At 49.7% G+C, this 14,192-nt stretch overlaps 7 protein-coding genes; 4 read left to right on the top strand and 3 right to left on the bottom strand.

Moving 5' to 3' along the window:
* Positions 1–286: 286 nt before the first annotated feature.
* Positions 287–1,408, top strand: FFUJ_07020 (related to naringenin,2-oxoglutarate 3-dioxygenase; the record flags this gene model as incomplete). XM_023577225.1 has 3 exons in its annotated part: positions 287–588; positions 647–716; positions 779–1,408. The coding sequence occupies 3 exons, from the start codon at positions 287–289 to the stop codon at positions 1,406–1,408; spliced, it is 1,002 nt and encodes a 333-aa protein (XP_023430329.1).
* A 467-nt stretch (positions 1,409–1,875) lies between these two features.
* On the bottom strand, positions 1,876–2,559 carry FFUJ_07019 (uncharacterized protein; the record flags this gene model as incomplete). The annotated part of the gene is made up of 1 exon (XM_023577224.1): positions 1,876–2,559. The coding sequence occupies one exon, from the start codon at positions 2,557–2,559 to the stop codon at positions 1,876–1,878; it is 684 nt and encodes a 227-aa protein (XP_023430328.1).
* Positions 2,560–3,588: 1,029 nt separating this feature from the next.
* FFUJ_07018 (related to CYT2-holocytochrome-c1 synthase) lies at positions 3,589–4,431 on the top strand (the record flags this gene model as incomplete). XM_023577223.1 has 2 exons in its annotated part: positions 3,589–4,109; positions 4,158–4,431. 2 exons carry the CDS (start codon positions 3,589–3,591, stop codon positions 4,429–4,431), a joined length of 795 nt encoding a protein of 264 aa, XP_023430327.1.
* A 185-nt stretch (positions 4,432–4,616) lies between these two features.
* On the bottom strand, positions 4,617–6,020 carry FFUJ_07017 (uncharacterized protein; the record flags this gene model as incomplete). XM_023577222.1 has 2 exons in its annotated part: positions 4,617–5,855; positions 5,913–6,020. The coding sequence occupies 2 exons, from the start codon at positions 6,018–6,020 to the stop codon at positions 4,617–4,619; spliced, it is 1,347 nt and encodes a 448-aa protein (XP_023430326.1).
* A 473-nt stretch (positions 6,021–6,493) lies between these two features.
* On the bottom strand, positions 6,494–7,721 carry FFUJ_07016 (probable MVD1-mevalonate pyrophosphate decarboxylase; the record flags this gene model as incomplete). XM_023577221.1 has 2 exons in its annotated part: positions 6,494–7,607; positions 7,660–7,721. 2 exons carry the CDS (start codon positions 7,719–7,721, stop codon positions 6,494–6,496), a joined length of 1,176 nt encoding a protein of 391 aa, XP_023430325.1.
* Positions 7,722–9,285: 1,564 nt separating this feature from the next.
* Positions 9,286–10,763, top strand: FFUJ_07015 (related to COQ2-para-hydroxybenzoate--polyprenyltransferase; the record flags this gene model as incomplete). XM_023577220.1 has 2 exons in its annotated part: positions 9,286–9,646; positions 9,694–10,763. The coding sequence occupies 2 exons, from the start codon at positions 9,286–9,288 to the stop codon at positions 10,761–10,763; spliced, it is 1,431 nt and encodes a 476-aa protein (XP_023430324.1).
* Positions 10,764–11,522: 759 nt separating this feature from the next.
* Positions 11,523–13,166, top strand: FFUJ_07014 (related to aerobactin siderophore biosynthesis protein iucB; the record flags this gene model as incomplete). XM_023577219.1 has 2 exons in its annotated part: positions 11,523–13,000; positions 13,049–13,166. The coding sequence occupies 2 exons, from the start codon at positions 11,523–11,525 to the stop codon at positions 13,164–13,166; spliced, it is 1,596 nt and encodes a 531-aa protein (XP_023430323.1).
* Positions 13,167–14,192: the final 1,026 nt, after the last annotated feature.

The raw sequence follows: 14,192 nt of genomic DNA, 5'->3' as shown, positions 1-14,192 counted from the left end.
CAGAATGTTGACTTATACCGACTTACACCAATGATGATGCTGATTGGCGAACCCTGCATGAGTGACACTGCATGCGTACTCAAAGCACAGCATGGGTGGCGTCCAATACTTGTGTCAAAGGCGATTGATTCTTCGTTTACGGGACATGGACATATTCGGAACCCTTAACGGCATTCCAGCCGTTTAGTATCATGATATATCAGAGGCTCACAGTCTCTGAAATCTTATGATGCCGGCTCTCGACCCCTTGCCTCAAGAAGTATACTCACCATCTAAGCCGGCCAATATGTCAACCACAGCCACAATCACCAACACAACTGAGGTCTCTTCACCCGAGTCCGCTGACTTTACAACCATCTCGTATCCAAGGATCAAGCAAGGAAACGCCAATGAGTTGTCCGCTCTCCGAAGAGCATGTGAAAAGGACGGGTTCTTGTACCTGGATCTCCAGAGTGCTAACGAAGAGCCTACACCAGTCACCCAAGAGATACCATTGGTATATAAGGCCGTGAACAATTTCTTCCAGCTGGACGAGGATACGAAGATGAAGTATGACGTCGACACAATCGGCCCCTGGAAGCTCAATGGGTGCGTTCATCCTCAACTCTACGGCATTGTTGCGTTCGCTCTGACTTGTTGAGTGTAGTTACACGCCTTTCGGGAGGAACGCGGGCCTTGCTGGAGATGGGAAGAAGCATGGCGTGGAAGGATACACTGTAAGTTTTTCAACGAGTTCATTCATCGGTGAACTGTAAATAACATAACGCTATCCTACCAGTTTCCCCGAGATGGCATATGCAACCCCATCGTAGACGGGCATACCCTCTCCCTACCACATGTACTGCAAGATGAAGCTACCCTTCTGGTCAGCGTCATGGACAAGCTCCATGAGATTGGTCTAGGACTGCTCGATGCCCTGGACCAGATCAGTCACGACGCAAGGCGCAACACAAGCTCACCACTCGCGCCCAAACATCTCCCCACGGACCCGTCAACCTCGTGCATGACCGTCCAGCGATACCCCTCCCTCTCAACCGATGGTCCCAACGCCGGCCTCAGCGCCCACACTGACGTTGGCAGCCTCACCATCCTTTTCTGTGGCGATCGCGGTCTGCAGACGTTCAACCAGGACACACACGAGTGGCGCTCCGTGGAGCCTCGCGACGGCTGCGCAGTCGTCAACGTAGGCGACTCACTCCGCTTCCTCTCGGGGAGGAAATTCCGGTCTGTGGTGCACCGTGTTGCTCCGTACCCGGGGGAGACGATTGAGAATAGGTTCTCATGCGCGTACTTTATGAGGCCAAGAATGGATGTTGAGTTTGAGGACGAAAAGGGCGGGCGGTGGAAAAGCATTGCTTGGCATATGAGGAAGTATAAGAGTTACCGTGAGGTGGGTAATACAGCTTAAACTCGGTGTATGCGATTCAGGACGACTGATTTGCATATTTCACATATCTGTCACCTGTTCTTTCCAGTTAGAATGCAACTATTCATCGATGTTTGGCTACCATGCACAAAGACTGACTTCTCCTGCATTTACTACTCAAGGGGGGGGCAAGACTTTTTATGGCCCAATGAAATGAAGAGAGTTAGAAGCTGCGTTCTACCACATTAGATCCTCTGAAGTTTTCCCGACATTCTGCTGATATACCGCTACTCGTAGGTACTAAGGTAAGTAGTCTGGGTAATCTTGTTATTATAACTTACCTAAAATCTTATACCAAGATAAAATGGTTTTTCTAAGTTTAGGCCTCACTCATCGAATCTTTCAAAGCAACCCTAAGATTTATGGTTATTCTTATAAACCTCACCTAAACTTTGGCAATTGTGAAGAACGAATATTCTATTATCTCTTTTTTGCTTGGGAAACACTAGTTACCCGCGATCGAAGCGCCCTCGAACTCCTGGAGCATTTTTCCACGTCATGACCCGGATAACAAGCGGGGGCAAATCTCTGCCCATTCGCGACGCAATAGAAGCCTCCTTCATCTTTGAATAGACCCATTCCACGCTCGTTGCGTACTTTTTGGCGATTGCTCGGGGTACTTCGTAGTAGATTCTCTGTCGCGCATTGAATGTCTTGGGAGGGACCTGATTTTCAGTTTGTATGTAATCCCTATAGTAGTTCGTCGTAAAGGTGACCCTTGTTGGCTCGATGATGATATCTTGGGGCTTGACGATGATGTACAGAACTCGAAGTCGGGGAAATCGGTGTAGAAGATCGGTCGGATGTTCAAAAGGACATCCATGGATGATGGCTTGTACGGGTAGATACTGATTTATGCGGCGTACAGTATCAGTTTCCCAAAAAGCGCCCATAGACTCGACTGAGGGGCATGTTGTCGGCCGCGTGCGGGCGTGAAGTCTGCAGACGATTATAAGGTCGTTAGAGGCATCGATTGACTCGATGGTTTTTCCTGCCCATGTGTTGGGACGGACACGGAAGTGCATATAAGTGAAGTTACCAGTACGGATCCCAGTACTACGGATCGTACTGGGATCCATATAACGAAGAGACAGGGATTTACTGGGCCTCCACCGCTCTTCAATCACCTTCATTCTTGCTCGCGACTGCCTACAGGTTTTCATCAATGCTGTGAATATTCCCGGCGGGTTTGGAGGCACATTGAGGCCTTCGTTCGAAGTGACTTTAAGCCGCAGTGGCCAAAATATTTGGGGGTATTCCAGGAACTCGGCGAAGTGGGCGGTTGGCTCGTCCAAGTGACTGCGCGCGGCGATATCCTAGATCTTGTCCCGTAACTCTGCAGGAAGCTGGGGGAACACCGTGAAAGACATGATGAATGCTGATAGATCTTTGATTGTGGTGATGATGATGTGGATGTGTACAACTTGACATGAGGGGAGGAAAGAAAAGAAGACTCAGGATCTTGACCGTAGATGACAAAAAGACTAAGGTAATTCAGCTTAAGCTTAGTACACCTTTGCTAGATTTAGGAAAAGCTTTGCTGAATTTATTTTGACACCCTATATCAAGGACCCCAGGACATGGCAAGAGGATGGAAGTGTCCATCAATGGCAAGCGCGACATACCTCTATTACCACCTAGGCGCCGGGCCTTACAACTGTCAAAGTTGAGGTAAGGCTCATAAACATAACCTAAATCTCAGGATAAAGTTTCAGTAAGTGAGGCCTAAATTTTGAAGAGTCATCATAACTTCAAGAAACCTCTCCCACACTTGGATAATATGATACAAGCGAGGTCTAAACTCTGAAAAGTCAAACTTGGATAATATGATACAAGTGAGGCCTAAACTATGAAAAGTCATCACAACGTTGAGAAAACTCTCCTAAAGTTGGACAATTTAATACAAGCCATTCATGGACAGAGTGAAGTCGGCGATGTAGGTTAGTCTCCGGCCCGGACCCTCCTTGCCCGTGCGGCTTGCGGGAAAAATCCGGAGCTGGCCCATTTTATTTTTCTTTGCAAGTCTCCAAACCAATCCGTTCCGGCGCATTTACGATCCGATCCATCCATGATCAATTACGCCATTTTCTGAATCCTTGCTCGCATTTGAATCTCTCGAAACACAACGCTTCCCAACGATAACACCGCGTATCATCCTCGTCATGGCAGACAAAGACGCCTGTCCTGTCGATCACAAATCCCGCGAAGCATGGCTCGCTCAAGCCCGTGAAGCCGAAGCCGCAAAAGCAAAAGCAGCTGGATGTCCAGTCGACCACACAGCGCAAGCACAGTCCAAGTCATGGTCTCAAACATTCTCGTCATATCTCCCATGGCCCTCGAGCAAACCTACGCCGCCGCCTACGCAAATTCCTTCCAACGACGCTCTTGACACCGACCGCGTTGTATCCACGATTCCACGAACCTCTGGCGGACCTGCGGCGTGTCCGGTCGATCATGGAAAAGAACCTGCAAAGCCTGCGAATCACGAAATGGAAACAGGTGTAGATCCCTCTGGAAATTGGGTCTATCCTTCGGAGAAGATGTTTTTCGATGCGATGAAGCGAAAGGGCTACGATGCGAGGGTAGCAGACATGAAGACCGTTGTGCCGATCCACAATGCCGTTAATGAAAGAGCTTGGAAAGAGATCAAGGAGTGGGAAGCGCCGTATCTCAAGGGCACAAAGTAAGGCTACATCATCTCCATTGCAAGGAGGGGAACTAATTGTGGTAGATGTGATGGCCCCAAGCTCGAATCTTTTGCCAACAAGATGGATCGCATGACTCCCACCGCTCGCTTCAATACCATACTCGGCTACACTGCGCCGTTCGACCGACACGATTGGGTCATCGACCGATGTGGTACGAGGGTTGACTACGTTATCGACTTTTACGCCGGACGACCAGACGGAAAAGGCGGACCTAGCTTCTATCTTGATGTGCGGCCGAAGTTGAATACATGGGAGGGCGTTAAGATGCGAGCCAAGAAGTGGGCGTTCCTAGCATAAGGACGAACTGCTGTATAAAATCTGTATGATGTATGTGTGATTCACTGGAGGGCGTTTGGAAAATGTACAACATGGGCAAAAAGCATAGAAAGGGTTGGATGACTAGCATAAATCTCCATTGAATCAATTTTCATGTTTTAGGGTATTATTCCCTTTCGCCTTGGCGCCGAGAACCACCAGTCTAACTACTGATCCTTCTTCCCCTCCAGCTGCGCAAGCAGACGAACAGGCGCACCTGTCTCAAAGGCCTGCGACTCGATGTTCCATCCCTTGGCGAGCATCTCATCCCAGAGCTCACGCTTGTCGTACTTCTGTTCGTAGCCATCGACGGTTTCCTTTACGCGGAAGATCTTATCCAGCTTGTCGGTGAAGCCCTGGCTCTTCTCCAGAAGCCAGGCCATCTCCATGGCCATGAACCAAGCACTAATGGCGTGGACGGCACTGGCGTCCTGCCAGAGCATGATCTTGATGGGTGTGTAGCTGCGCTTCGAGTGATACCAGACAAAGAGTGAGTTCCGGGCCCCGTCGATAATGACAATGTTGCTGTCGGGAGCTTTGGCGCCCATGGCGTCCCAGTAGCTTTTGGCCATTTCAATGCGTGCGATTTTCTGTCCATGCTGGTTTCGGACGACGGGTCGCCAGAGAAGAATATTCTCACGGCGGGCGACTTGTTCGGGAGAGAGCACATTTCCGGTCTTGAGATACTCTTCGAACAGGATGGTTGCTCGCTGCTGATTGAGGTTGTCCATGCACACAGCTCGAACTCCAAGGTAATTCATCCAGAGATGAGCAAAGACGAGAATGGTCATCAAGAATAGAACGCTATGGTGGTCCTCGACATACTTGACCACGATAGTTCCAACAAGAAGGCCGATAAGACCCACGGCGGTCTCTTGGCTGGCCTCTTTGGCATTGAGTTCAGAGAGGTTGTCATGCTTTGCAAAGTGTACACTAAGAGCAGCTTTGCTCGCGCCAGCAGCCACGCCACACAACGCCCGCAACGTCTCTCCAGAAGTCAAAGCAAGGATCTTCCCATAGGGCCCAAAGTACGGGCTATACAGCTCCAGAAAGAAGGCAGTGTCGTTGAAAAGATCGGCCAGGAAGCGGAAGCGCTTGGCATCGGGTTCAATACGAAGACCGAATTGTTGGGCAAAGACAATAGTGGCGATGCGAGACATGGCGTCCTTGAGGACTGTGAGCAGCATCGCGAATGTGGCGGACGAGTTGGCATCTCCGACGCCGAGACCTTGGAGCAGAGCTCGGTTGGCGAGGAGGGAAGTGATGGTTGAGAAGAAGGCTTGAAGGGAGTCAAAGAATTGGTAGTTCAGGTAGTCGGATGACACAGAGTGAGGGTATCCGACTGGCATGAAAGCCTCGCGCAGAGAGGGAATGAGTGGGATGCTAGGTTTCGACTTGGCAACAACCTGAAGCTGAGTTAGCCATGATACTCATACTCCAACAGCGAAAGTAAAGCAACGTACATGGTTGTCAACGGTGTGATTCCAGGTACGTGAGACATTCCCCGATTTATCCAGCTCCACGATTTCAACAGGCTCGCCGCGACCCAGGAGGTTCGTTAGACCATCCATCGTGATGGTGTTGATGAGGTTGTAAGGATGAGAGTTGGAGGACTGTGAGCTACAGGCAGCTCACAGTGGTGTTACGGCACATGTTGCAGTGACACAAGCAGTGCCCCGCAGGGCAAAGACGTGTCAGTGCGACCAGCAGGTACAATGCGCCCTTAGAACTGCGGCGTGACTAGGATTTAGAAAACCCAAAGATGTCTCTTTTGTAGGCAGGCATTGGTCTTTGGTGGAGACTCGTAAAGTCCCCGGAGCCGATTGAAGGCGTGGAGGTGAGTTTGGACGGCCCCACACGGCGATGTGGAGGATCAACGACGGCTCAACTCATGATCATGATCGGCAGCATTGGAATGATGATGAACGGGATCACTTCCCGGACATAACAAGTGACAATATGTTTTGTTTCAGCTTCAGCTTCAAACTTCTGTATATATAATTCCAACATGCTATTTACTCCACTAGATCTTTTATATCCCCATCTATCGTCGAACAGCTTGACCGTCCTCTCCGACAAGGAACTCATCAGTCTTGATAGGACCCTCTCCAACACCAGTGGAAATGACTCTGCTCACGCCCTCCTTCAAAGTAGAAGCCAGAGCACTCTCAAGCTCAACGCTAGACTTGGCGCTAGCAGCACCCTCCTTGAAGCCGCCAACACCCTGGAGCGCTTGGTAGAAAGTACCGACAACGATATCAGCGTCCTTCTCCTCGTAGTAGACAACACAGTTGGGACCAGCATCGAAGGTGTAAGCCGCAATGGTCCTGCCGGCCTTCTCGTTGATGTACTCAACAGCACGAATGGCGGCGCGGGAAACGTCGTTCATGTAGAAGATGGGAGGGTAGGTGTCGGCGCAAGTAGCGTGGAAAGAGTTGGAGTCGCGCATGGTGACCTCGGCGAACTTGGGAAAGTCCTTGTTCTTGATAGCCTCCTCCATAGCGGTCATGTTGGCGGGGACAACGTTTGCTATTCTCTCCTTGAAGAGACCAGATGTAGCAACGGTCTGCTGCATGCCAGAGGTGGAAGAGACACCCTTCTTGGCGGCGCTGACAACGAGGATCAGAGCTCGCATGTCAGGCCAGTGTGAAGCGGGAGCGACAAGGTCGGCCTTGGAATCGCTTCCATCCTCCTTCTCGCCCATTCTCCACGCAACATATCCACCGAACAGACTGCGGCAAGCAGATCCAGAGCCTTGTCTAGCGACGAGTGAAAGATCAGAAGGCGAGTCGGGAAGCTCATACAGAAGAGCGATAGCCTGGACGAGCGCAGCGAAACCAGCAGCTGAGGAAGCAAGGCCAGCAGCAGTGGGGAAGTTGTTCTCGGAGACAAGCTTCAGGGGATATGTAGACAGCTTGGGGAGCGAAGAGTCGGCGGCCTCGAGAGCGGCACGGCGAGATCGAAGCTCGCGGAAGCAAGCTTGGGTTCGGGCGCCAGAGATGTCGGAGGACTCTCCGTTGAGAGTGAGGCTGTCGCCATCGGTGAAGGTGCTCGAGCACGAGGCTGTTGTGAGGGTTCGGAGATCGGCTTGCGAGAGGGTTACGGAGAGGGAGCTGTTGGTAGGGAGGTTGAGCTTAGCATCGCGCTTTCCCCAGTATCTGTATCGTATGAGTGAAGGCCTTCAAGATGCGATGGAAGTGTAGTGTTTACTTGACAACGGCGATGTTGACAGGCGCAGTCGTGCTGGCGCGGTAGACCTTGGTATCGGACATTATGAAGCGGGGTATAAGCTGATGGAGGAAGGTTTGGGAATGTTGAAACAAAAGTTGGAGCGAAACAAATCAGACGCTCAATTGATACGAGAGACGCAAGATTTGGGCTTGACGAAAAGGAAAATTGACTTCACCGACTTGTTGTACCTATGGGGAAATGAGCCGTGGACGGGTTGCTCAGAGAATTGGTCGGATTGTAACCTCAAGCAGTCTAGTGCGGGGTCCAACCCCTCTGGACCCCTGAAGCCCCTCAACACCAAGGGGAGCTTTTGGGGATCAGCCAATGTGGTTGGAGCGAACTTGCCAGTGAATAGGTAGTTCGTTTCGCAGTGGAAGTGGATATCTCTATTAAGAATAGGCTTTTGGAACAGTAATCCAGGAACCAAGAGTTGATATCAATTGACCTCCATAGTTACAATGTCTGTCTGTACGCAATAGAGAGAGGTAATTTAGTAGGCGAGATTGCAGATGAGTAGCGGCTCAACATAAGAACAAGAGCCTTGGCAATTGCATTTGAACTTGATCATGAGCGAAGACAAAATAGTTGGCTAAACATATAATAAGAAAGCTTTATGGACTTTTGCATAGTGCCTATTAAACTGGGCTGTGATAGCATGGGTGCTTGAGACTGGACTCTAAACCCATGTTGCGGTTTAACTCGACTTTAAACTGGAGTTAGTCAAGTCAGAGACTACAGGGTAGGCCACTCTATTTTGAACCTGCAGAATAAGACAACCATGATGCAACAATTCATTAAGTGTTGAGTGTCATACAGCACAATAACTGAAGTTAAAGGATGTGGAAATGTTTCCCCTTTATGTTTTGTTTTTGCTTTTGAACGTTGTTTGGCATAATTCAAACGTTAGAAGTGTAACTAGGTATAATAGGTAAGTTCAATATCTGAACAACTGCACCCAGCGTTCGAAGTCATGACCCATCCATTGCCGTTCACTCAGGTCAGTATGATAACTACAGGATATTCAAACTTGCTAATAAACTTGCATGATGGCTCAACTTTCCTCTACATTTCTTGTTGTCACCTCTTCGTTATTGCATTGCCTTTTGCGTTCTCCTTGACGAAAAGCTCTGTGCAACTTGGAGGCGCACGTGGCAATGCATAAGAGGCTTGAAACCAGGAAGTTAACCTCCGGAGCGAATCATCATAAGTCTCATAGAGCGCCATGTCTCTGATATCTGTGTTCTTGGCTGAGCAGAGAATTGTGGCAGTGATACTTCGTCAACGGTGAGCAGTGGGTTCTCAACCAATCAGAACCCGAGTGCATGAAGCTTCCAGGGACAGACAAAGCTTGGCTTAGGTCCTGACGTCACAAGCCGCAGCTGATCGATTGATCGATGAGATAGTGGTGACCGCACCGGGCAATGAATTCCAAAACAAGCAAGGCAAATCTTGGCTGTCAATGAATGACACGACCTTATTTCTGTGTCCCCCCTGTGCATGTGCCTCCCGCCTTGGCCAGAAAGCTTAAGCTTACTTGCACCTTGATCTGCTGCTCCCTCAACACACAACACACGACCTCTACCTTAACTTCGTAAAGGTGCAGTCATGAATCACGCTTTGAGGCGCGCTGCGCTTGGAGTTTCTCCTGCTTTACGAGCATCACGACCACATACACAATTTGCTTCCCATCAATTACCAGCGTTGTACAGATGCGAAACGAAACAAACAGCTTTTAGACGCGCTTTCACAACAACAAGATGTCTCAACCAAGAGGCTGCTACTGCTGATTCGCAAGAGGAGACAGCGCGAAAAGAAGAGTTGAGTGAAAAGGCACGCAAGAGGGATATGAAGAAGGTCACATCTGGTGCCAGCGCTCAGACCTTGGAGAATGACCGACCATGGCATAGAGTGGACTCGGAGGCTGAGAAGGATCCCGACATACCTGACAAGACGGAAATGAAGAAGGGTGAGCCTGATACAATCAAACCGCAAGATCTATACTGACACACACAGGACGTCTATTGACAACCCCAACGCGTCTACTGAAGCTCATCCTACCAATGCCTTTTCATCCCGAGCAAGAACACGTCAACAGACCAGTGCAACAAGACGTCGAAGACAAAGGTGAAACAGTTGAGCCATTAGCTCTTCTCGTGCATCCTCATCAACCTCTTTCTTACCTCGAGCGATTGATTCAAGCCGAAATACCTCCAGTCCAGTACAAGGGCCGCGAGAAGCTACCCGACATCGTTTTCCGAGCCGAAGCCGACCAGGAAGAACAGCATGGAAAGAAGGAAGACAAGAAGAACAGTAGCGGTAATGTTGCGTCATACTCTGGTCTTGGCCATGAAGGTCCCTCCCGTAAAGAGGCGAACTGGGTGCGATGGAGTGGCAGCACCGAGATCGGAGACTTTATTCGAGATGCTGCTCGCGGTCGAGAGTTTGCTATTGATGTTGAGGGCTTCGACAAGGAACTTCGAGTGGCAGTGCCCAGTTTCAGAGACCGAACCTACTACATGCGCATGAACTTGAGACGCATGTCACGCGACATTGAAGGAATGTCAAAGGTCAAGAACGAATGCGACGCACTCGCGCACAAAGGAGCTCATCGACTGGCACAAGGTGGCTTTGCTGCATTGGCTGGATGGTGGGGAGTTGTCTACTATGTCACTTTCCACACACAGTGGGGCTGGGATCTGGTCGAGCCCGTTACGTATCTCGCTGGTCTGACAACTGTCATGGGCGCTTATCTCTGGTTCCTCTACATCAGCCGCGATCTAAGCTACAAGGCGGCCATGAAGGTGACGGTTTCAAAGCGACAAGCTGCACTCTACCAAGAACGAGGATTTGATCAGAATCGATGGGAGCAGTTGGTTCACGAGGCTAACCAACTTCGAAAAGAGATCAAGGTCGTGGCTAGTGAATACGATGTTGATTGGGATGAGAAGAAGGATTTGGGGGGTGAGCAGGTACGAAAGGTTCTCGAGGAGGAGCAGAAGGGCCGGGACGGTACCAAGATGACTGAGGGCAAAGACGACGAGGAATCGGGATCGACCGAAGAGGTCAAGAAGAAGAAGCAGTAAACGACGAGATCTAGAAGTGAGTAGATGCAAAGTTTGTACACTAAACATCAGATCATGGCGAATGACTTAGCATTGGGGGCTTAGAACACGCGACAATTATTGATGGTGGGTGTGGTGACACCTTCAGAGGGAGACTGCTGTAAATTGAACTGGTTGCGATTTCGGATGTATTATGGAGTACGCATAGCGATAGGCAACAAACAATTGATTTAATGTTAGATTTATGTCTTGCATAAATGATCTGTAACATGGAGATTCTGATAGCGTGATAAACGAAAACCGCAGAGATAACAATCTCGTATTGGGATTAAAGCTGTCGAGATAGGTAGAGTCAAGCATTCCAGTTCATGGCGGGGGTATGATGTGACAGATGGACTTATCATGACGTACAAGAATAAGTGCATTTTCATATTAATACTGTGTTAGACCCTGGGACTCAGGCAGGGTACAGTGCCCATATTTACTGTCCCTCACCTCCAACCACGCCTATATAACATCTCTCCACCACCTCCATCAGAGCATCCAACCATCGCCTCGGCGTTTGTCACGATCGCCTCTTCAAAGGTCAGCATGTGATCCGAAAGAGGCAGTCTTCTGGAACTCTTCTCCAGGAGCTTTAGCACCGACCTAAGACCAAGTTAAACATAAGTCAACTTTCCCCCTCCCGCCTCCAGCCGATCCCCCGCAAGCGCAACACTACAGCACCCACCCCCCGATTAGTCGACGGATAAGCCCCGAAAAAGGAAGAAGCGCGCGATTATGGCTCCCCAGGTCATTCGCCTGCCAGACGGACAGACCTTTACTGTCACACCCGTCTTTGCAGGTCTCGGCTTCAAGAGCCATGAGTTGAACACGCATCATAATGCGTTTCCTGTGGGGTGGACTGTTGTGCTGAACACGGAGAGCGATGATGGATCTGATGATGATACTGAGAAGCAGGATGTTGAGAGTAGAGAGAACGGTGTTGCGCTGGATGGGAAAGCGAAGAGGCAGATTCACTCTTTCGCTAAACCGACGCTGCAGGGCGATAACCTCTTCATCTCGTCCATCGCGAACCCTTCGAGCTCCGAGTTTAAACCCGCTGCGAGTCCCACAAGACAGATTGCCATGATGCTGTGGATTACACTGTACTGGTACTTTCACCAGCCCGAGCCAGCGCCGCAAGTTCCTGCTCAAGCAGCGGCAAAGACGCCTCAAGCTGCGAAACCTCGTGGTGAATGGCGAATCAACATCAAGCGCGATGGAGTGCTCCGAGGTCGGAATTTGATCCCCAAGCTTGAACGCATGGGACTTATAACGTCGGGGAGCAGTGCTGTTGGAACGAGTTTGGATGATAATGGGGAGGATTGGTCTGATATGTTTGTCTCGAGACGCATGTTTTGGCAACTCCCCGGTCGGCTTTTTCTCTTCTCTTTACAGCCTAACAAAGCTGGTGCGAATTATGATTCTGTCCCCGGATCACCTATTGGGAGTCGCCCGAATTCACCTTTACCAATGGAACCACCATCGCCGTTCCACAAGACTTTCCAGCGCCATTCGCCGCATTCATCTCTGAACCGAATAGATCATGATCTTCCTGGTGGACCAACTCCAACATCGATGGTGAACCCGCCAAGCTTCCCTATTGGACCTTTCTTTTCGAGCTCTCATCTTCCGACCTACTACCCGCCTGCTCCTCTTCAATACATCTTTACGAATAATATCCGTCACCCTATGAGACCCAAGCCACCTAGGATGGGCGAAGTCTTCTACACGAGATTTGTCCCGAGTGTTAACCAGTACCTTTCGTTCCGAGTTGCTTCCATTTCACCCAACCCTGTACCTTACCTTGGACCCGTCGGACCCAAACCTCCTGAACAATCTCATCTTAGTACGATGAATGATGCGGCTTTGTTGGAGATGTGGATGAAGAAGCCTCGAGTGAGTGCCTTCTGGGGCGAGTATGATGAACAATTCCTCACCAAATCACTAAACCAAGCCAACTCGTTCCCTGTAATTGGACAATGGGACGGCGTGCCATTTGGCTACTTTGAGATTTACTGGGTCAAAGAGGACATCCTCGGCCAGCACCTGGGCAGCGATGCGGCAGATTGGGATAGAGGCCTTCACGTGTTCATTGGAGAAGAATGGGCAAGAGGACGGGTTCCAATCTGGCTGACCGGATTGGTACATTGGTGCCTGACATCTGATTATCGAACAATGAGTATATGCCTTGAGCCGAGAGTGGACAATGCGAGGTGAGTTTGTTCCTTAGAACATGGTTGTTCGACACTGACAATGAGTAGGTTCCTGCAGGGTCTAGAGTTTACGGGATTTTCACGTGAGAAGCAGATTTCGTTCCCGCATAAACAGTCTTGGCTTGTTAGACTGCGTCGTGAGCAGTGGGAAGGACCGGCGCTTTGAACATATGGATGTGGTGATTTAAGAGAACAGGGTAATTTGGTGATGAGAATACGAGAGATGAGTCACGACGGAGATGTTGGGTAATACGACAAATACATGAGACTCGTTTTGGGAACTGAATACGATTGTTATGAACGATGGCTGAAAATTTGTATTAGTGATTTAGGTGGTCTGTTCTGATTACCTTGCTCGCCAGCATAGAACGAAAGTGCTTTGTGTTGAGTGAACGGAGTATGCTTGAAGAACAAAGCATGTCGCGTCTCAACTGAACAAGACCTTGGTTCACTTACACACTCAAGAACAGGCAAATCGACGATCAATACCTTGTTTCCTATAAGATTAACTAGTTCTTCATGTCTGAAGATCTCGACCTCTAACGACAGTTCCAACATCAACGCTTCAACATAAAGGTTTCAAGATAATATCACCACTCACTCAGTTCGAAATGAGTCAACAAGGTAATACTCCACAATCAACCGTCATAATGACTGACGAGAACGCATCCTTCATCCGCCAATCCTTCCTCCGTGGTTATCTCGTACCAGCATTCAACCCCCCATCCCGGACCTGTCCCCGCTGCCACGCCTCATTCACTGGCTCCAAGACAATGTGTCTCCGCTGCCTCAAAGAAATCTACCTCAAGCCAGCCGCCTCCAAGCGCGAAATAGAAAGAGATACGTTTCTCTCCTACTGCGGAAACGAAAAATGCAACGAGACTACTCATCACCTCGGCCCTGGGTGGTGTGTCCCCTGCAATGCGGAGGGGAAGAACGTGTATCAGGTTATTTGTTTGCAATGTGAGCTTGTGATGGATGTGCCATATACGGTTAGGGATGATCAGGGGGGTTCAGTGGATATGCTCAGTGTGAGGAGTTTGTGGTGTGTTAAGTGTAAGGGCCTGGCGGATTCGTGGGTTAGGATGGACGATTAATCGTGCTGGGGCGACTTGACCTGACCTTGGGGAATGGATATGTGAGTTAATTAGCGCTTGGGATAATACCGCTGATGTGATATCGTGATATTACT

This window comes from Fusarium fujikuroi, chromosome FFUJ_chr05, assembly GCF_900079805.1.
Source record: "Fusarium fujikuroi IMI 58289 draft genome, chromosome FFUJ_chr05".
In the NCBI taxonomy this organism is placed as follows: domain Eukaryota; kingdom Fungi; phylum Ascomycota; class Sordariomycetes; order Hypocreales; family Nectriaceae; genus Fusarium; species Fusarium fujikuroi.
The sequence above is the reverse complement of the archived record's forward strand: the minus strand, read 5'-3'. Positions and strand labels throughout refer to the sequence as shown.